Consider the following 23,858-nt stretch of genomic DNA (forward strand, 5'->3'; position numbering starts at 1 on the left):
ACATGAAATCCACCATGAATATCTCTTTTTGTAATATCCACCATTAAGGCTTATCCATAGATATTACTACATGGCATGTCCACGGATTCCGCGTCAAATGAAATCCACCATGAATATCTCTTTATGTAATATCCACCATTATGGCTTATCAATAGATATTACTACTAGAGATATAAACCATTATGACATATCCATAGATATCACGTCCCATGATATTCATCATAATGGTATGATCAATCAATATTGTAAGATCGTCACCTTACGATAATGATCAGATGTACAAGTGTTCACTATTGAGAGATCGTCACCTCACAATAATGTTTACAAGGGCTCATCAAGAACTGAACCAATGTTGTCATGGAGTCACACACATGATACTAATTGTTGTCATTTTATGACACCCTTGGTCCATCAGTGAGAACCGATCAGAGATATGTTCCATGGACCAGCACTGCCCAGTTGATCAAGGAGAAAAGCAGTGAAATCATGGTTTGAAGTGTTGCCTTGTCGGAAGTTCCTTGGCCCTCTCTTTCTCTTCCTGAAACTCCGGAACCCCGAGGTTCCAAGTTTCTTTGCCTTAGCCTCTTTCTTTCCTGCTCCGGGACTCCGGAACCCCCAGGTTCCCAGGTTCCGAAGTTCCTTATTCTTCTACCCCGAAACTCCGGAACCCCCAGGTTCCGAAGTTCCTTATTATTCTACGCCGAAACTCCGGAACCCCCAGGTTCCGAAGTTCCTTGCCCAACTACGGAGACCCCGGTCCCCGAAGTTCCCCAACTACGGAGACCCCGATCTCCGAAGTTCCCGAAGTTCCTAAGTCTTCTACCCTGGAACTCCGAAACCCCCAGGTTCCGAAGTTCCTTATTCTTCTACCCCAGAACTCCGGAACCCCCAGGTTTCGAAGTCCTTGCCCAACTACGAAGACCTCGGTCTCCGAAGTTCCCCAAGTTCCTAAGTCTTCTACCCCGAAACTCCGAAACCCCCAAGTTCCGAAGTTCCTTATTCTTCTACCCCAGAACTCCGAAACCCCCAGGTTTCGAAGTTCCTTGCCCAACTATGGAGACCTCGATCTCCGAAGTTCCCCAACTACGGAGACCCCGGTCTCCGAAGTTCCCCAAGTTCCTAAGTCTTCTACCCCGGAACTCCAGAACCCCCAGGTTCCGAAGTTCCTTGCCCAACTACGGAGACCCCGGTCTCCGAAGTTCCCCAACTACGGTGACCCCGGTCTTCGAAGTTTTCCAAACTACTTCCGACTTGCAACACTAACAGATGGCGTGATCGACACTCGAAGCTTTAAATGCTCCGACAGTTTTGGTGACTTATGCACTTTTTTTGTGGAGCCACAGGGGTGCATTTAATGTTTTTGGCAGGATTTCCATCAAGCGAGGTACGGGGCCATGCTGGGTGACTTATGTCATGCCTGACTTTGGAAGGTCAGTCAATCCACCTTCTCAGGATTGCTCTTTGTGGGTATGGCTAGGTTGCTTGCATGTACAAGTCAAGTGCATGCACTCCCTGCACCTCCAGACTGACATGCAGGAGTCATGATCACCATTGTAACCCATTTTTCTATATAAGGTTGTTGAGCCTCATTGTAAAGGGTTCTTTTCCCTGCTGCCTTGAGCTTTCTTATGCTCTTCTCTTCTCTTAAAGACTTGTAATCTTTTGCATTTCTGCAACTGTAGGATTGGCTTTTTGCCTTATGATTAATTGAAAATAATCATTCTTGCCTCTTTTCAACTTATGTATGTTGTGTATGATTTCTTACCTCCATCATAGGCGTTTGTCTCGTGGTTTCTTCTCTTCATATATGCTGTGTTAACTGGTTTTTTGAGTGTGACTTGTGGGAATCCTTCTCCCCTCTTGGTATTCAATGAATTCTAACCTTCATATATGCATTGGGGTCACTCATACAACTGAAAAGTTGTGCATCTTCAAGGTGTTTCAGTTAATTACTTGTGTCATTTCGGTAGGGAAAACTATCTCTTCTTGGTGCATCACCTCCTTTCATTTTAAACAATTCTCTCTTCCTTTTTCTCTGCAAGTTGTTAGGATAGGCTTAGGAGTTAGTTTTTAAGTGTTGAGTTGGTTCAACACCTACACCTGGATTGAGAAGGAAGCCGGCCTTCTCCGGAGATTCAACCCCCTTGCGCAAGGTCCCACACTTCGGGGTTGTTTCAATGTTTCACAAGGTTGCTGAGTTGATAGTTCAGCAAGGGTGCAAGCTTTTGTGATAACACTAATCATGAACCATATCAGAAAAATAAGATTGCATAATAAGAGTTTACACTTTAAACATCTTAGAGAATACATTAGTACTATTAAAACAGATCAATGTTGCTGAGACTCAATCTCAACTAGGGCTACATTTTCTACCATACCAAGCCTACCTCAAAAGTACACAAACTTTATTCTGGAGAGAGGCTTGGTGAGAATGTCTGTCATTTGCTCATCAGTACTAATGTATCTTAACTGAATAGCATTCCTTTCCACCACGTCTCTAGCATAGTGATACTTGATCTTCACATGCTTCGTTATGTCATGAAACACAAGATTGATAGAAAGCTTTCACACAACTTTGTTTATCACAATGAAAAACTGTAGGCTCCAATGATTGTACAAACAATCCTACAAGGAGGTTCTGAAGCCACACTGCTTCACGAGCTGCCACACATGTTGCAACCCAATGAATCTATCTTGGTTCACACATGAACTGACTGAGAGTACTCATTGCAAAGCAGATATGTGGTCCGATGTTGACCAAATACATCAATGATCTAATCAACTGACAATACATAGAGGAATCTACCAGATCTGAATTGGAAGCTGACTCGCTCAACTTCTCCAGAATTATATCCATCAGCGTAGACATGGACTTACAGTCCATCATGCCAAATCTCTTCAGGATGTCTATAGTGTACTTCCCCTGACTCAAGAAGATCGCATGCGGTTTTCTGCCAAACTTCCAATCCAGGAAGTAGTGCATAAGACCAAGATCCATCATCTCAAATTCAGAGGCTAACTCCCTCTAACACTAAATGATGAGCTTCTCTGCCCCAGTGAAAAATAATTCATCAACATAAAGGACCAAAATCAATGCATCACCATCAACAACCTTTATGTAAAGGTTGGACTCTGCATCACTCTTGGTGAATCCCAAGTTCACCAATTATCCATCTATCCAGGAATATCACGACCTAGGTGACAGCATAAAACCTTCCAGCCTACACACATGGGACTCCATCCATGAATCATAGAGTCCTTCGACTGCTGATCACTAGAGAAAACATCTCAACATGGTCCACTCCCTCTGAACAAATATGACCAAGATCCTCGGAAGTTAATTGAAGCAGATCCTCTAGTTGCTCCCTCTGTGACAGAAGCATACCCTTCGAAGTCCACTCCCTCTTACTAGGAGAGCCCTCTTGTCTCGACTTTGCTTTGTAATCCTCGATGTTGCCATTACCTGCACAAATGCCTCAGCAGCATTCCTAATGTATCGTTCTTTTTCTGCAAAACCCATCCCCAAGGGCCAAGGAAAAGAACAAGAACATAACTTTTATAGTACATATAGGAATACGGATAAGAGGCTGACTACGACAAGCAGATAAAAGTAATACTCAAGAGATAATAACCAAGAAAAAATACTTATCTCATTATCCAAGCTCCATAAGGCTTTGGATAAACTTGCAACCCTTGCAAGCAGTATAACAGCAGTCAAGCCTTAACTTCTAAGGTTTTCAAGTGTCCCCTACAATCAAATATGCACTTGCACATACACTTGTAATACTCTATTGTTAAACATAGCTCATGATGATGATAAATTAGATGTCTTGAATTGTATGTAATCATAGCTAAGGTCTACAAGACTCAATCTTACACATGGGAAGTTCTAGTCTCATGAACAGGAAGGCGACCATTAGTCCAAAGCATACAATAGACAAATAACATTACATAAGCAATGCACCATATACTATCAGATAAATGTGGTAGTAGGGAGAAGACCTATCTGATCAGTTTGGTTCTTTCATCCAATGAAGGTCCTGATCTCATATTTCAGTTGCCATTGACAGATGCAAATCTACAGAGTTTCCAAGGCTGAAGATAGAAATGTCACTTCTATGAAGAGAATCATCAAAGTCTAGCTGGAAAGAAGTGGCCCCAACTTCCTTCTCATTATTCTTGGCATCATCCTCAATTTTAACCTGATTCAAGAATCTCTCTCTACTCAAACTAAAGATGATCTCTATCCCCTGTCATATCTTTCCACTCTTAAGCTCAAGCTCCTCCTCAAGGTAGAGGGGATGCACTAACTGTGGCAATGGCTCTTCAAGGAACTAGCTCTGATACTATGTTGAATTTGTTACAATACTAGGATCACAAGAAGATGACCATGCACAGTAATCATAGGGTGTGCTCGATTAACCATGAGCAATGATTCACATTATTGTTGCCCTCCCAACCATAGACGATATATTGTTATCGTCTCCCCCGAGCACGGATATTATATCTCTAATATATATATATATATATTAAATATAAAAAGAAAGATGTTGTTACAATGATCAAGTACAAAGACCAATGTGAATTGCTTCACTCCTTGAAGCTTATAGATGGATCCAGTCACTTTAGACTGAAGGAGATGAAAACTGAACTGTTGTAGGATGTACCACCAATGCTTTCCTCTGCAAATCAAATCTATTATGTGTTAAGGACAATCCACTCTAGACAAATCATGGACTGAGATGAATGTGCACAGCTGAAGATGAATACACACAAGTTGCTTGCATACAGCACGATAGTGCTGAAGAATTCACAACATTCTGAAGAATGACAGTGCATACAGTACGATAGTGTTGTAGATGATATTAGATCGTGCATACAGTACGATAGTGTTGTAGATGATATTAGATCGCTGGGGTAATTCGTTGTAGATATAGTTTGATCTGCAAGTATGTTATATGTATTTCGTTCTACTACAATTTGATCCGCATTGCCCACACATTCCAGATTGCAGTGTATATAATTCGATCTGCCCACACATGTCCAAATCGCAGTGTATATGATTTGATTTGCCCACACATATGTTGCTTCCTGCTTAGAGAGAAAAGGACGTTCTTATGTATCCATCCGTGGGTCATCTAAACAACATGACTCCTTGACCAAGCCGGTTGTGCCTCTCCAAACGTGCATTTCCCAAAGGTGGTGGGTCAAGGGATAACCGATTCTCATTAACCGATTATATAATGTTATTATTGTTAACAAATTCGTATACCATAAATACGATTCCTTTTAATAGGCAAGATAACTTATAAATCGTTATATAAATGTGTAAGGCCAAAGGCCATTCACACATTTGTAATTTTCTATGTCGGCCTAACCATAGCTATTATTTCAGCAATATTTACCCCTTAAAACTCCTTCCTTCCCTACATGATGGGGGTTTATAAACAGATTTATTAACAAACATATCCATTTTCTATCTAATCATCCATATACATGTATGTATATATGTATACATGTATACATATATGTATATACATCTATACATAAATGTATGTATGTATATAGATACATAGATATATGCATATACATACATACATACATACATACATATATGCATATACATACATACATACATAGATATATGCATATACATATGTATGTATATGCATATGCATATGCATATACATACATACATACATACATACATACATACATATATATGTATGTATGTATATATATATGTATGTATGTATGTATGTATGTATGTATATGCATATGCATAGATATACATATATACATACATACATATATATATACATGCATAAATTAACATACATACATACATACATAAATATATGTATGTACATATATATCTATATGTATATACACACACACATATATATACATATACATATACATATATATATATATAGAGAGAGAGAGAGATGTTAAAAAAAAATGCATAGGCAATATATATACCACAAAGCAATTATTAGATTATTAGTTGCTTGTTATAATAGTCTGCTGCTTTCTTATGTCCAACCCGGATATTATCTTCTTGATTGATTGCTATTTTTGCTTATATTCGATGATATTTGTCCTTCCAAACCTTAGCCACCCCATGGACCCAGAGCCCATCCAGTTCGCAAGTACTAACTATAATTCGAAATTGACAGCTTGATGTATTTTCTAGATTATTGCCAGTTGCTTGATCTCTCTTTATTGGTAAATCTTGAAGAATTGATGAGTGGATGCTTCATTGTTGCTTGAATGAATTGATGCATGAATGTTTGATGTTTGAATGATTGATATTTGAATATTTGAGGTTTGTATAATTGTTCAATTGATTGATTTGATGATTGATGAGATGATGTTATAAATTGATTCTTGAATGGATTTCTGATTTTGTATATAGCTGAAAGAATTGATATTTGATCGTGAATTCCTGAATTGATGATTCTCCCTTCATTCATCCTCCTTTGCTTGGAGGATTGATTTGCCCTTTATACCAATTTCTTGAAGTAGTCACCACCCTTCACAAGGAATCAAGTGGGAGAATGTTGGTCTTGAGGTGATATTCACCTAGGAGAATCACTATGGTAAGAGTTTATCTAGTCTTCTTAGTTCTTTACATTGGATTGCAATGGGATATAGTGAAATGCGATGAGTTTCTACTATTGCAATGTACCATTTTTTGTAGATCAACATGTGGTAATGAGGTGACAATGGTTGCAATGCATCGTGCATGGCTTCCATATGGAGATGTTATGATAGCCATCACAAGATCTCTAGAAGAACTCAGTACTTTTTGGAAGCATGATCAATTATGTAGGCACACTTGTGACAAAACTAGTGAACACATATGCATGATCTAAGGGCTGGATAATGTCATAGAAGATAATACAAGGCATCACAAGCAATATGGAGTGAAGATGTATTTGTATGTGCCATCACAAGCACGTAAGATGGAAGTGATGGTTATAAAGAAAGCATATTGATACCAACAATGTAAAGGTTGTAAATTTGTAACTATTGTCTTATTGTGAGCTTGTCCACATGGTGACATCTTAATCGGTGATAAGTGTGGTAAGTTGACATCACATACTTATGCAATATTAGTATCTTCCAAGTTATTTATACAGTTGGACAGTTGATATTCCAATGCATACATCTCTATTTAACAGTTTGTGTGAATATGCCCAGGTTACTTGAGGTTACAAACTCATTATAATAGACACTAAAGACATTTGTACATTGTTGGTGTATAAATACTTGACAAAATCCAAAGAAGGGTATGTTGTACATTAAGGCTCTATGAAAGATTATCATAGACCTTATTATATTGAATCCAATTGTGAACGTCTTTTAGTGTTGGGTTTTCTTCCATAAGGGTTTCCCACATAAAATCTTGTGTCTCATTGATCAGTATCTTCATTAATTGACATAGTTATCTTAAGTATTTGATAATAATACAAAGAACCATCATATACTCCGAATAAAGCTCCAGTCAACAACTAAACAGACAAAAGGTGAATTAGCACTCTTAATAACCAAAAACTGCGTTATAATTTTTAAACCCTACAAAAAACACCTTTAAACAGTAACACTCAGAACTAAAGTAACATCACGCATTCAATAAATGATAAATTTGGCACCATACTGCTTATATTTATCAACATGAGATTAAAAAGAAAACAATATATAATCATATTATACATGTCATTTTATACATAATAACTCCAATGAGCATGAAACCGCGTTACCAAAATTCCTTTTACAGCATACTAATACCTGATCAAGCACAATCCAAAGGTACAAAAGCAAAAGCAGGCATAAACCAGAGAGTAAAAGTATTCATGAGACCGATTCCCCTTCCCTTAAGTCTAAGTAATCTACTAATTTTTCCTCTACCAATTGAAGATTAATGGAGCTATTAAAATTGATAGTTAGTAGCCTCCTGTGAAGATTGACCTGTAAACCACCTACTTGGTGCAGAAAGATGCTGACAATGAGCTTCTATTACTATTATTTGTAATGTCCCTTTTAGTAAATTCCTTGGAATTAGGGACCATCGACTTACTAATCAATTGCAAGAGACTTCTTTCCAATCAAAGACTCTAAAAATCCTTAATAATGAAACTTATATTGGGGAGAATTGATACCACTTAGTATAAAAATGATATATTATGATCTACTATATAGTTATATCCCGACCTGCAGTTATGGGGTTAACTTTGCTCTTCTTGATATGACAATATGAATTGTGCTGTAATCTTTCTCCCCAATCGCTTATAGCGATGATGATAGGATTGCTGTTTCTGATTATACTTTGGAAGTATGCAATAGTTATGGTGCTGTTTCTGATTATTGTCTTTAAATGTATGTGATTGAGTTTCCCAATAAGGTGGCTGCTCAAATGAGTGATCCAAATATGGATGTATATATAAATAAACAATATCAAATGATGCTGCTCCAAAGTCTGCTTTATCTCTGTCATGAAGTATTAAAAAATATTCATATGCATCTGATATAAACTTTTCATAGACTGCACTCTTACATCTCAAAGATCTTCCTTTTACTCCATACTCTACACTCATACTTTTTATCCCAGAATTATTTATTCAGCATTGTACTCCACATACTCTAAGAATCATTTATTTTCTGTTATTAGAATCCCAGCCTTTTGTTCTGAATTATTTCTCCACAATCTACACGTACTCTTCTTTTTAATCAGCCCTTCATATTATTTACAGATCTTTTCATTTACTGATTCTGTATTATTTTCTTCATACGCCTCCAAAACCAATAAAACTTACTTTCAAACGTGAATATATACACTCACGTATTTGTCCCTTTACAAAGAGACACACTCATTGATCTTACGTGTAAGGGTCATAGCTTTTCATTAGTTGCTGAACCGATTTATTAGTTTACGAGTTCAAAAACTCTTATTATTATTAATTGCTAATTTCACCATTTCATATTATATATGGGGTCCACCGCTTGAAGCTTCAAACATTTCTTTCACCGTTTCATATTGTATATTGGGTCCACCACTTTGAATATTTGTTTGACCACTGTTTAGACTCATAAAGCTTCAAACATTTCCTTGAACTCCTTCGATAATACTATGATTAATAGTATTACAATCGTAGCTAGAATATGACTATCGGTCATAACCAATTAGATAGAGATTGCACCTCTATACTGAATGGTCGCACCTCTTACTTGGGAAAAGACGTGTCCTTCCCTTAATCGTATCTTTTCATTACTTACACAAATTGGCTATGTATCTTTCCATGAGCAATTGTTAATCATACAAATTGCACCTTTACTCCTAACCGTTGCCTTTGCATTATTAAGCGTAATTATTAATCATTCATTGGGTAACTAATCGATAGATTAGTAAATCGGGTTTTTACTTCACGATTAATATAATCATCTATTCATGTCTAATTAATCCCTCTATTATCGATAATGAATGTTGGTTTGGCATAACGATGATATCAATTTGGATTACCTTCATATATGATTGATGCATATAGTTCCCCTTGCTTGGTGGAATCATGAATATCCTCTACGATGTGTATGTTTCTGTGTGGCTTCAATATTATGATCTATGAGTATTGTTAGTGTAATGCCCCCTATTAGGAGGCTGACTTATTCTTTATTATTAATTAATTAATTACTAATAATATCAAACAAACTTTAATAAATATTAATAAATTAATAATAGTATCAAACAAACATTAATAATAATAATAACTCACATAAATCAGAGACTAAATACACATTAGCTTTTGAATTAAGATTCATTGGTAGAAATTGAACAGCTATCCATAATCTGATCAAAATTTGTATTGTATTTTAATATTGGTTCTATTTATGGTATCGTATTAATATGATATTATTTATAATGTATTTTGACAATTTATGTTATATTTTATATTTATTAAGTAGCACGTTATGTGATAAGTGTAATATATTCAATATATCTATTTTATGTTTTAATAGTATTTTATGGTAAAATTTCTTTAATAGTTAATATAATATTAATAATTGAAATATGAAAGTTACATTAAAATAAAACAATAATAATAAATAATAGTCATAACAAATAATAAACATTAATAATCATATATTAGAGGAAAATCGTGAAGTCTCATAAATGAGACGATTTTTTTTAATATTATTAAATGTTAATTAATAAACGTTTTAATTATCGTATTTATTTAATCCAATGTCCAAAGAGGGGTTATGACATTATTGCTCTTGTGGCTCATTTTTTGTTATCCCAGCCTAAGCCTTAATGTTTTGTGCAATATAACGAATCACATTTTGTACGACAGAAAAGATATAAAAACTAATTTCACATTATTTAGATTAAATTAAGACCGCATGCCTTCAAGCATCTTGCTATCAAACTAGGCAATGGTTGAAAGGTTATGCCCTACATCTTCCCATTTCTGTAAGACTAAATTTCTCAATCTCTAGCCTGTCTTAAATCAATAGAATTTCTAAAACAAATATAATGTATCATAAATCCTTTTCAAATAAACTGCTTATGGTAGCCTTCATTATCCCAGATACTAAGGTTGGACAGGATATAAAATCTATTTGGAATCCCTGCAATACTACTTCTATGGACAACTAGTTAAGAATGTTAATGGCAAGGAGATTCAAGCCATCTTCCACCACATATTTTGGGGGCCCATTGCCACTAAACAATGCATAGAATTTGGGCAGATGGACATAGGAAATTCTGTTGTTGAAAAACATTTGGCTAAGGTGGAGCTGGCATACGAGTGACAGAAGACTATAGAAAACATTCATGCTTATGTGAGTAGCTCTACCTCATACCTGATGGTTTAACCTTCAATGTGACAAGCAAGAACATCTCCATGCTCTGCCAACAGCACTCCATTTCCAATTTCCAATGATTACAGTTAAATCAGTGAGTCTTCCACTAAGACAAAGACTAGAAAAGGCTTATAGAATCCACAAAGAGCAAAATCTGCATAGAATTTCTTCCATCCCTCATCAAATCGAGAGATGCCTAATCAGGAAAGGATCAGTGAGCACCTAGTTTCTACTAGCAGAATTAAGGATGTAGTTGGAAGAAACAAGTGTGGGATTGCCCATCTACCAGCCAGAGTTTGATCAAGATTTTTAAATGTCTGATGGTTTTTGAATTTCTGATGCATAGCCAGACATGAGCCTCCAAACAACCTTGAGTGTTTATGACAAACTCTATTCATTTGATATGCATACAAAATCTATCAACGTGTGCTACCAGTAAACTCTTATAATTGGCCTCCTATGTCTTAATGATCCATTCTTAGGCAAAGCATTTTTTTGGTTTTTATGTTAACTGCTACTTTTACATTCAATTAATACAGTTAAATCCAGACTTCAGAGGGTGTTTTGTGTGAGAGAAGCCCATTTAATCCTTATTCACCCAACATTAAAAAAAAATTAATAAGAAATCACAAACAAATATATATGAAAAATTAAGACCGAAGAAAATTATCTTACTGAAAAGTACAAAAGTTAGTGTTTAAAATTATATTGATATGACACTTACAGTACAGGAGGGCCCCAAGGACCCACATTCTTGTCAATCCAAACAAGGAAGTCCTTCAACATCTGTAGAACACAAAAAAATCTGTTATTAACACAAGCCCAGCAATTTGAAACAAATATGAACTTTATACCATGAACAGTGATAATGATCATGCAAAAATAATTCCAAAAGCAACTGATAATCAAAGTGACAAACATATGAAAACCACAATATTTTACTCAGGCTATCCACAACTGTAGGTAAAATAAATTATCAGGCTGTGAAATTGTCCCCAAAATCAGAAACATATCATGCTGGAACATAAATTTTATATTCATTCATACTGTATCTTGTCTCTGTGGCTAATGCGTCCAAGTACAAACAGCAAATTTTATCAAGAAAATACCTTTATTTCAACTTCAAGTTGAATATGGATCCATTCTTATCGTATCCAACAATGGGGCATTGATATTGTTCATCAAATTAAGGCAATATTTGTATGCAAAGCCATAGATTTCACACAATATTTTGTCAAGGATTCTGAGGCAAATCAGATATGTCTTTAAAGAAAATACAGGAATTAAATGCCTGTTCATAAAGTACCTTTAGTCCATTTTTTTAACTTACGTTACTATGAGTATCCTTGGTTCAGGGTTAAGCCACATTATTCCTTAAGGAAAGAACTGTTCCAAGAGATCTCTTGCTATGAGAGAAAAACCTGCTAAAATACTCTTATCTTAACTAGCTTGAATCAATGATGCCTTCACATTTAAAGAACACTCCTCTATAGCCACTCATCTCATAATTGTGGACAAGGATAAACTCATAATCAAATGCTACACATTTGATCAACCCATATAACGTTTAACCATTAGCCAGAATGTGGTTACCCAAGGGTTATGCCACACGTCAGCTACCTCATAGCCTCATTATACTTTCTAATCGATGGCATTAGATGTACAACATTTCATTCTTATAATTTCATAACATTCCACCTCCTTTATAATGTTTTTTCCTTGAAACATGAGAAGAGACTAATAAGTAAGACTTCTCTAATTGTGAGTACACTTGATGCCAATTTTCAATCATCCATGCATCCAAACCTTAACTTGATTAGCAAATGGTCCTTGCTGATGCCATGATTTATCTAAGCTACTCATTTCCATACTTGTTTATCTAAGCCACATAAGCATCTAAGGATTGGGTTCATACCTCCTAAAAGCATCTGCATGCCTCTCAATGCTATGCTCACAACCTAGACAATATTCATTTGTTTTATTGTGTAAAACTGTCAACTTCGTAACATATGTAACACTACATAAGATTGTGAAAATTTTGATAAAACGCAGTGTTGGATCAAGCTTTACTTGTATAGCAATACAAGCCCCTAGCAATGGGGTCCATCCCTACAAGGCCAAACAACACTTCATCATCTAGTTCAAGCAATAGTTGAGGACACTAAGGCAGCCCGCACATGAATGGATTTTTCTTACCTTTTACCTTTCATAATATTTATTGCTATAACTATTTTACACTCTCTACATTAACAAGATAGCCAATTCAAATACCAGATTACATAATTTGTACACATTCCCAATGCCATAGAATCCTTCCCAAGATTTGGCCTACAAGAATAAAACAAATATTGCAATTTTGGGTCCCTTAAATGTATTCACTATACAATGTCCTACACATGAAGGGTACTGTTGATGTGTTTTTTAGGCACATGCGAACACAAAATAAAATACCATAAGTGTCTTATCCTCTCTTGAACAAAATCTCTCAAATGCTGAAGATTAGCTTAACGATCACTTGAGAAGACTCCAAGGTTCATGAATGTAGGGTCACTACGTGTGGATAAGCTCCGTTGGTTGATGTGATTATTCTGGAATCACAAGGGGGACTTACATTTGAATGCCTAAATGCTTGATTTGCTGGAACTTGATCATCTGATATTTCAATCAGGCGATGCTCTTTGTCCTAGACTAACTTGAATTGAAAAAATGGCAAAAAACGAAGGGTTGAGAGAATCTATTCTAAGGCCTAGAATGTAAGAACATGGATGAATGACTATATGGAATCCTACCAAGCGAGGTCTCACCATCAACTTGAACAATTTGACACAAGCTCAGTGCAATCTTCTAAGGGCGTTTCAAGGATGTTCGAATCAATACCATCAAACATTGATCACCATTCAAGTTAATGCATAAGCAATGAGTGTAGAATGATTCCAAGTTAAGCTCATATCATTCCAGTTGACCACACAAGGCACGCTTACAAGCAGCAAGAGGCTAGTGGTATGGATTAGGCGGATTCCACATGAATACATTCAACAAATTCCTCCACTCAATCTAATTACATGAAAGCAAATTGAGAAGCAAAGACCATGCGAGTTGTTGAAGTAACGAATCAAATTCACCATAACTTCAATGAAATCAATTGTTCTCTACAACAAGGTTTGGCAACAATCCTTGCCTTCTCCTAATCTAACTTCTATTCTAATTGCTATTCTTCTATTATTCTATTCTACTCACTATTAGCTAACTATTCTCCAACTATTAACCTTTACAAATGAAGAGTTTGAGCTTTATATAGAGAGCTCATTTACAATGAACGGCCAGGATTGATTCTCCATCAATGGCCAAGATTTTACAATGAAACCCTAATTAGGGTTTGTTACAACAAACTCTCCTTAGCCAATGGGAAAATTACATTCAATGAGTGTGGACCAATAGATAACAAGGGTAGGTGCCTCGGAGTTTGTGCCATCACTGGTAAGTCGTGTTCATTGAATCAAGACGAGCTGATGTGGAACTTCTCTGATTGGTGGAGGTAGTGACTAGGAGGATGACTAGGATTCCACCTCAACTCGCACTTTGTAGGCTTGATAGATCATCATCATGAAGATATTTCTTGATACTCAACATTATCCAGCTTGCTTATGTGATGATGATGATGAGAAGCAAACTTTGATTAACTCTTCTGAAACTATCTGCTTCTTCAATCATGCTCGATGTAGGTCTTGTGATGACTTTGGTTGATCTTTCTTCGTTTCGACATACTTGTGAGTGATGCAACTGGTTAAATGTAGCTCCTCATTGTACTAACTTTGATTCTTGGATTCCCAAAGTGAATTCAAGATTGTAAAACATCCTTCCATCATGTAGGTTATCCTTCTTTGATGCTCTTGTGTTTGCTGATGAAGCTTCATGAAAAGGTTCTCCTTGTATCTTGCTTCGTTTCCTACAAAACAAACAAGCAAGTATCAAATACACTTGATATATAGGTTTAATAAGAGCATATAAAGAGAATTTGCCCTCATGGAGGAGCACTTTTAAGTTGCTTTTCGCTTGTGGTGAGGAGCTCTTGAAGTGTATTCCATCCTCGATGTTCATTAAGTTTCCCTCGTCTTGCCTTTGAATTTACTTTCATTCTTGAAATTCACTTTTGCAGCTCAAAACATGAAGTTCACTCCCCTCTGTCCATTCATGAAGTTCACTCTTGCATGTTGAATTTGTGAAGTTCAATATGAAATTCGCTCATACATGCTAATTCATGAAGTTGAGATTCGCTCATGTAGGTTTGAAGATGAAGATTGCTCTAGATGGTGTGTACGTGAAACTTGTTTCAATCACCTTGCCATTCATGAAATTCTCTCCAATCTTCTAAGTCATGAAGTTCATCCTTGTAGAAATTTGCTCCAAATCCTCAACTCCTGAAGTTTGCTTGAATGCAATTCGCTTCATCTCTTCAAAACATGAAGTTTGCTCTAGATCCTTCAAACATGAAGTTCACCTTCATAGGGAATTCACTCCATTTTGTCAAATCATGAAATTCGCCCTCAACCTCTAACTCATGAAGTGCATTTTGTATAAAGTTCGCTAAATTTTATTGACTCGTGAAGTTCATTTGAATGGAATTCACTCCCAATCACCAACTCATGAAGTAGACTTGCATGAACTTCGTTCCAAATGTCCCAAACATGAAATTCGCTCCAAAATGGCAACTCATGAAGTTGCAAAATCCGCTCCAAAGTGGCAACTCATGAAGTTGCAAAATCCACTCCAAAGTGGCAACTCATGAAGTTGCAAAATCCACTCCAAAGTGGTAACTCATGAAGTTAAAAAATTCGCTCAAAGGGGTGTGCACATGAAGTCTTATTTCCATTGCCTTGCTTGCTAAGTTTAATTGTCTTTTCCAGACATAAAATCCACTCCAAACTCTTCAAACCTAAAGTTCGCTCCAATACTCCAGCTCATGAAGTTGTCTTAAATGTGAAATTCGCTCCAAAAGTCTCAAACCTGAAGTTCGCTCCAATACTGCAACTCATGAAGTAAGGATTTCGCTCCAACTTAGTAACTCATGAAGTTCACTCTAAAGGTTGAATTCATGAAGTTCATATTCTCAAATTTGTTTTTCTTTTATTCCCAACTTTGCTCATGAAGGCTTGAAGATGTAATTCGCTCCAAGTTCCTTATTCATGAATTTCACTCCAAAACTCCATCTCATGAAGTAGGAATTTCGCTCCAAGAAGTGAAATCATGAAGTTCGCTCCAAACTAGAAAGTCATGAAGTTCGCTCCAAAACACAAAATCATGAAGTTCGCTTGGCATTGAATTAATTAAAGGCGATCATCCTTCCTTTCTCATTCAACTTCGCTCATGTAAGCTTGCTTGTGTATGCTCATTGATGAAATTCTCTCCAAGGAGGCAAGTCATGAAGTTCGCTCCAAGAAAGCAAGTAATAAAGTTGTAAATTTCACTCCAAAACATGAAGTCATGAAGTTCGCTTGCAACTGCTTGAACATGAAGTGAGTGATTCCAAATTTGTTTCATCCCCTTTCTTCCATTTCGCTTGTGAAGCCTTGAAGGTGAAATTCGCTCCAATACCCCAACTCATGAAGTTAGCTTGAGATCATCTACTCATGAAGTTAAGAATTCGCTCCAAAAGGTGAAGTCATGAAGTGTGAATTTCGCTCCACTTGCTCAAGTCATGGAGTATGAATTTCACTCCTCTACATGAAGTCATGAAGTATGAATTTCGCTCCACTTGCTCAAGTCATGAAGTTGGAATTTTGATTCAAATGGTGAACTCGTGAAGCTTTCTCTTGAGTGTTTGATCATGAAGTAGGCAATTTCCTTCATTCCTCCACTTCCAACATGAAGAAGCTCGCTCCAAATCTCCCAAGCATGAAGTTCACTCCAAAAGTCTCACTCATGAAGTTCGCTCCATATCCTTCAAACATGAAGTTCGCTTGTAATGTCCCCACTTTAGCAGTTGACCAAGTGTGTGTGCGTTAGCCTTGTTCTACATGGTCCCGAGGGCTAACGAAGGGTTTAAGGGGATCCTGGAGTGTTTTGGCCTAGTCATTTCCAGTTTGGGCCAAAACGAAGTTGATTTACTCAGTTTCAAGCATACTTACTATTTTTAGTAAGTCAGCAGGTCATAGTGGAGGCCAGTTTTGGTGTTTGGATTTGATACTCCTCGGTGAGAGCTTTCCGACGAGCTATCACTCGCATTATTCGGAGTCCGATTGCTAATACATTTTAATGCCTGAAGTTTTATTAAAGTAACATTTAATTTAATTGTAAAATATTAAAAGTGTTACTCTAATATTTATTTTATGGGGATCTGTACCCAAGGGAGACATAAGTGAATATTTTAATATATGTTTTATATTGCTCATCTTTTATCCCACATTGCCCATGAGAGTTGAGTGGACCCTTGAAAAAAGAATAAAAGAAAGCATTTGTGGCTTCATTAGATATGTTGAATATGAGAAGAATTGGTATGTGTGAGTTGCAGATCCGTTCTTGGCATTAGAGGACGTCTATCCTCTCTTGTGACATTCTAGACGTCATTCCCCTGGGGTTTGGCCTTTGGAATCCATTGCTATCAGCTTCATTATCAGGTAGATTGGGTGCATTTCCAGCTACAGGCAGATTTAATGTTTGTTCATATCTTCTTCCCTACTTGTCAGATGCTTATGCCATTTTGAGGAGATGATTTTATGAAGATATTGGACCTGTTGAAGACAAATTAATATTGCTGCAACACTATTCACGCGGTTACTATTCACGCAGGCACTATTCGTGTCACTGTAGCAGCAAGATTGAAAATGATTGCTGGAGTATTATGTCAATAATGCTAGAATAATTAGTGAGTTGATAATCTGCCATGTATTTGATTTTATTAAAATCTGAAAATAACATCTTATCAGCAGTAGTTCAATTTTCAGTTTGCATATTATTGTAGTTTCATTCTTGTCCATATTTTGTAATTTCAATTCCATGTAAAACAAACCAACATTTCATTTCCGGAACCATAAGGGAATCTAAAACATTAAACGGAGAAATAAGGAGTTGGATGCAAACTGTTTGATAAAATTCCTAGCAGCAATTGGTATGGTTTTTGGGCATTCCAGGGTGTCCATTACATCACTTCAAAAGTGTGAGTCATGAAGTTAAAACCTAGAGAAGACTAAGAGATGAGGCGGATTACAAATGAGCTTATTAATCACTTCATTGCACAAGATTTCAATCCTTGGAATAATTCATTCAATTGCTCAAACTCATACTTACACCAATTCTTAAGCAAAAGACTCGAGGGGAAATTAGAACAATCGGAGCTTACCTACAACCTTGAACTCTTGGATTGACGCTATCAACAATTTTATTCAACTCTTTAGCTAGACTCCCGATTAACCGGCATGACATTCAAACCCTATAAACTTACTCACTTCACATTTCACACAAGGCTATTCACCTGACTCCTGGCCATTTTAAGCGCCTATGCTTCTCTAATGCAAAGGCTAATAGCAAAAGACTCAAACACAACCTAGGAAGCAAGAAAAAAGTGGGGGTCCCCATTTGCGATGGGGCGATGTGTGAATACCTCACAAGAAGTAGATTAGTAGAACAACTAGTTTGTTATTTAGTTTCCACAACAATTATTAGTTGCCCATGACTATGTGCTCAAAATTTTGGAAAGAAGGCATACAACCAAGTCATATTTCTATATATCCAAATGAGTGATGACAAAGAGACAAGCTATCTAACAATGCAAAGAAACAAATTTTAGCAAAATTCCAAAGGCTCATTCAAAAAATTTGAAAACAAATAAAGGACTGTTTCTCTTAGATCCAAGAATCAATGCTCCAAGTGAATCCCACAACATCCACGCAAACTACTATTTTTTTTCAAAACTAGACTTCGTTCAAGGAGCAAGCCAATATTGATATCTCAATTTTAAGAGGTAAACTTAATGCCAATGTGCTAGATGAATGGCTTAAAAGATTGAAGGCTTACCACACAATCAAAAAGTTCACAAAAGCAAAAGAGATAACCTTCATCTCTCTAAAGATGTTCAATACTCTACAAGTGAGAGAGAGAGAGAGAGAGAGAGTTTGAACCTAACGACACACATTGTCAACATTCTTTAAGTATAGGTTCAATATAATCCTATCAAACACTACCATAATCTATATAAAAGATATTGATTGTTAAAAGGACAAATTAATCCCAAATCATATAAACAAGTTAAATGAATCTACACATGTCTAAGTCACTATGAAATAGAATTGCACAAAGTCCTAAAGTACATTAGCAGACTTCAGCATTACATTCAAGCAACAATTGAGTTCCTACTATGTAAAGCACTGAGGGAAACCTATCAACAAGCTATCATTATGAGGGAAGTGTTAGAATGTAAAATACCAAACTAAGCATGACTGTAAATGACAATATTCTGTAAAAATCCCTATCTGAGTTTAACATGCAATTATCTATACTGTAAAATGCCTGATTAAGTATGATAGCAAATAATTATTCATCTCCAGATTGAATAATGTTTTAATTAACCATCTGATCAATGGAGGTTTTGTGTATGACTCTGTACAGACTCTAATTATAACTCATGTTTGTGAAGACAATCAATTTCTAACAGATCTCTACACTATAATATTCAAGGTAACTTTCAAACAGTTCTTAAGCAATTCACTAGGCACCTGTCAACTTGCAGCGGCTATCCACGTCTGCAGCATTAATGGATCACGCGGTGTTCCAGAACACACCTCCTCTTTGTTCATATCATTTCACGCGTTTGAAGTACACCTCTTTGTGGCGTATTCTTTGCACAGTACGAAGTTCTGTAGTTTCACAGGAGCACAGGTGCCAGGTTTGCTGATTGATGACTCGCCGCTATATATTAACCACGACGGAAGTTCCTCCACCGTATTCCACCTCTTACACTTGAGACTCCAATGGTCTCTTGGTGTCTGCGTGGACAGGACGGAAAAACCCGAAGTACGGTCTTCTCCTCAAGCAATGTGGACAAGAGATGTATTAACCACTTTACCCGATATCGGGTCCCTCTCATACCAGAAATAATCTCGGAAGTATTCAGTGTGCCTCCTTGCCAAATCTCCGGGAAGCTCTTCTGCAATCTGTGCGTAGGAATGATATTTTGAATGATATTTCAACGCTTCTCGCTATATCCTACTCCTGGGTTCTTCGTTCCACTAGGCCAGTGAGGCTGGCGAAAGGAAACCATACATAAACTGGAAATCTCATAGATTATCCACCTTAATTTGAAAAACATTGCTTTGCAAAAATTCCCCCTTCCTCATGTGCCAATCCGCATTTTAAAGAATGGAGACGGGTAAAATTCCCGTAGAAACCAACTCCCGTAGAGTGGATAATCAAATAATAGCTTAAACAAAGTATTTAGGCAACTATTATTTAACTTTAATCTTTATTGAGAAAATCAAAGAACTCTTATTATGATATATAAGTCAGTATTAGTACTAATATAAAATAAGGAAAGTTTACTTTATTTATAAATAATACCAAATAGTTTTAATTTGACGGGGACATCACATAGCATCGTTTGCCATTGCGCCAAAAGCTCGAACTATCAATGCTCGATACAAACGCCAAATTTAACCCAACCCATGGGAGGTGGTTAAGACATGTCACGAGTCCCCACGGAGGTGTTGACCACCAAGTCAACAATCTCCCCCTCAACACCGACTGAGCCTTCAGCACCCACTGAAGGGAGATTCAAACCCGTGACCCAAGCCTCTAATGCCAATTGTTGAACATAGATTAACTATTGAGAGGGGAGGGGTGAATCAATATTAAATGAAACTTAAATCCTTTTTCATCTAAAACTTTTGATAAACTTTTAATTAGAAATGAAAGCACCAAATTTAAAAATCTGAACAAGTAACACCACACAATGAAACCAATGCACAAGGAAATGCATGGAAACCCAAGATGGGAAAACCACAGTGAGAAATGTTGCTAGTGTCAACCGTCCTAATCCAACCTCACAGTTAAAAATTATTACAATCTTTTAGGGCACTGTTGACGTGTATTTTGTACACAATCATACACAGAATAAAATACCCAAAGGCATCTTATCCTCTCTTGAATAAAGTCGCTAACTGCTGAAGATTTCGCAAGAAGGATCAGTTAGGATGACTCCAATGTTCTTTTTAGTAGGGTCTCTACGTGTGGATAAGCACCAGTGGTCGTTGTGATTGCTGTGTCATCAAGGGGCCTTACGTTGCCGAAGATTTTGCTAAACTAAACAAGCTTTTCAAAAATATCAAAAGGATAGGGTTTGCAAGAGGTCTAATCTAATCTAACCCTAAGAATGACTTCATGTGGACAAGACTTGGTGAGATTCTACCAACTTCAATTTTGCCATAAATTAACAACTCAATTGAAATTGATGCGATCTTCTAAGGTAACAAATGATTTTCAATACATCAAAGATCAAAGACACTACCACGAAGGTACATATCCAAGATACAACAATGATTGAAGGTTTGAGTGATTCCAATATCTCCAGTCGACCACGCAAGGCGTTCCTACAATCAGCAAGAAGCTAGTGGTTTGGAAAGCGAATCCTACCAAAGATCAAGTCCAACACTTTGTCCTTCGAATTAACACACTACTTTGATTGAGAATGTTTCAAGAAAAATGAACAACCATGAAGATAACCAAGAGAATTGCAACAAAACACCATAACTTCAATATTTCATTGATTCCAAAGTCATCATGTATGACAATTGTTTGAATTCTTTCCTCAAAACTCAATCTTGCTACAAAAGTAAATTGCTTCTAAACTCTAATCTCTCTAATACATCAATAATCTAATCTTCTTCTCACATCTAATTATGAAAATGAAATGAAATGAGGGTATAAATAGCATCCTCAATTACAATGAATGGTCCAGATCAAAAGCAGATCAACGGTCAAGATCATGACACCTAAACCCTAATTAGGGTTTTATTACAAAAGTTCCCCTTTTATTGCACAACATTAAATGCATAGCCAATTATTAAATTTGGCACGAAAATCTAGGAGACATAGACCAATGACAATTAAGGTGCCATGTCATCTATAACAACCTCTAATCTAGAATCTTATTCCCTTTCCAATGCTCCTTTTTAGCACATGCAATGAATCTTGATACGATTCCTTCGATCTCAGCAATTGGAATCTCGGGAAGATTCTTCATTCTTTCTTCGAAGTGGATGACCTGATCAAATGCATCTAGAAGAGCTGCGTCCCATGTAAGTTCAAGTTCCTTAGTCTTTTCAATCAGGAGCATGGTAGCAAACATCTAGTCCTGTTGCTCATCTGTGATATTGGCGTCCTTGCAAAAGATGACCTTGATCCTATCCTCCAATTCCTACAAATCCACATCTGTCTCAACTTCGATCCTCCTGCCAAGAATGGTACGTAGTACCTCAAATACTCTGTCCTGGATCGGGTTGATCACCTCCTCAACATGACTGCATCTAGTACTGATGTCCTCAAAGAGAACTTCCTTCATCTGGAGTAAGGTTGACCACTGAAGTAAACTGTGAGGTCCTCCATCCATAATCTTTTCCTGCGATAAGACCTTCCTCGATGTTTGTCTAATTACTTTCAAGACAGGAATGATAACATCCTTGGTATGAGCAAAAGCGGCCACTGTTATCATCAAGTTATGGATGATCTCAAGAACCTGAATAGCTCTATGAATAGTCTTCATCATCCTTGTTGTAAATTCTACGGCAACTGTATGAGATTTGTCCATCCAAGTACTCATACGCTGGACCATACTCCTGAATCTCTCTGCCTCACCAATTGATTGAAGGGGAAGTGCCTGTATGGGTGATCTCGCTGGATCCTGACGTCCTAAAGGCTGATTGAGATGGCTGAAATATGTTCTCCATGCACCGACCTCTCTCTCAAGCTTCCTATTCTTCTCCATTTCTTCCCTAAGCTTGTCCTTCAATGCCTCAAACGAATCGGTGGCATCATCTAATGTCTGCTCGGCTGTGGATGGACCTAGCTCAAATGTCTCTATATCATATTCCTCTGCTAAGATCTCACCTTCATACTTGTCCACTACCGGTGTAGCTATCTGTAATTTTCTGGATCCAGTCTCATCTCTAACCATCTTGGACATCTTGGTAGCCTTTCTCTTCTCTGTCACTTCCTGGGAATGTCCAACAAGGCTCTCTAAATCAATCACATTGTCTTCGTCTTCGATCACAATCACCTTGGTTAATCTTTCCTTCAACCAATCTGGGATGGCTGATCTTGTCTCTTTGACCTGTATTTCCTTATGCAATATTTCTTCTTCTCTGTGAGGAGATGTTACTTCGTCATTATTCTTGTCTTCATGTAACTCATAATCTTGGAGAGATCCACTTGGTGACCCTTGAGGTACCTGTCCTTCTTTATCATTCTGTACCATCGACTCCATAGACTCTTCCACTTCAAGTGTCCTTTTCTCTTGTCGAGAAGATGTACCGGATGAACGATCTCGGCTGGCCTCTTGTTTCTTCTTGGAAGATTCTCTCTTTCCAGGCCTCTCTTTCCTCTTCGAGCCTCTTGGATGGAGATCGCCTTCACTTGCACTTCGAAGGTTGCCCTCACTTGTATTTCTGGGATTAGGATTACCTTCGCTTACACTAGCGCCACCTTCGGCTGGTTTCTCTTCCAAAGTGAAAGTCATAGCTATGCCTTGCTCTCTCAACTTCTGATGCTGCACATCAACCCATCTGCGAGTACAAGACAAGACTGGAGCCATCAAAGCATCTAGATCCACGACCTCGGGCTCATTCCAATCTAACCTTATTGATTTGCTTTCTTGATCATAGGATGACTGGAGATGTCTGCCACTGTCCTGAGCTTGGTCGGCCACTCTGTAAATCTTGCACTTCCTGATGAAATCCAAAGGCAATCTAGAATGCATCTTTCTTTTCACTTCAAGATCGTCTAAGAGATTC

General features: G+C 37.1%; 1 protein-coding gene across 2 annotated transcripts in view; it reads right to left on the reverse strand.

Moving 5' to 3' along the window:
• Positions 1 to 23,858, reverse strand: part of LOC131072434 (uncharacterized) — a 181,439-nt gene that overhangs the window by 106,073 nt on the left and 51,508 nt on the right. For both annotated transcript variants that reach the window (XM_058008581.2, XM_058008580.2), the window contains one exon: positions 11,588 to 11,649. In XM_058008581.2, coding sequence (XP_057864564.1) covers positions 11,588 to 11,649 — 62 coding nt within the window. The remainder of the gene's footprint in view (positions 1 to 11,587; positions 11,650 to 23,858) is intronic.

Source organism: Cryptomeria japonica, chromosome 8 (genome assembly GCF_030272615.1).
Source record: "Cryptomeria japonica chromosome 8, Sugi_1.0, whole genome shotgun sequence".
Classification (NCBI taxonomy): Eukaryota; Viridiplantae; Streptophyta; class Pinopsida; order Cupressales; family Cupressaceae; genus Cryptomeria; species Cryptomeria japonica.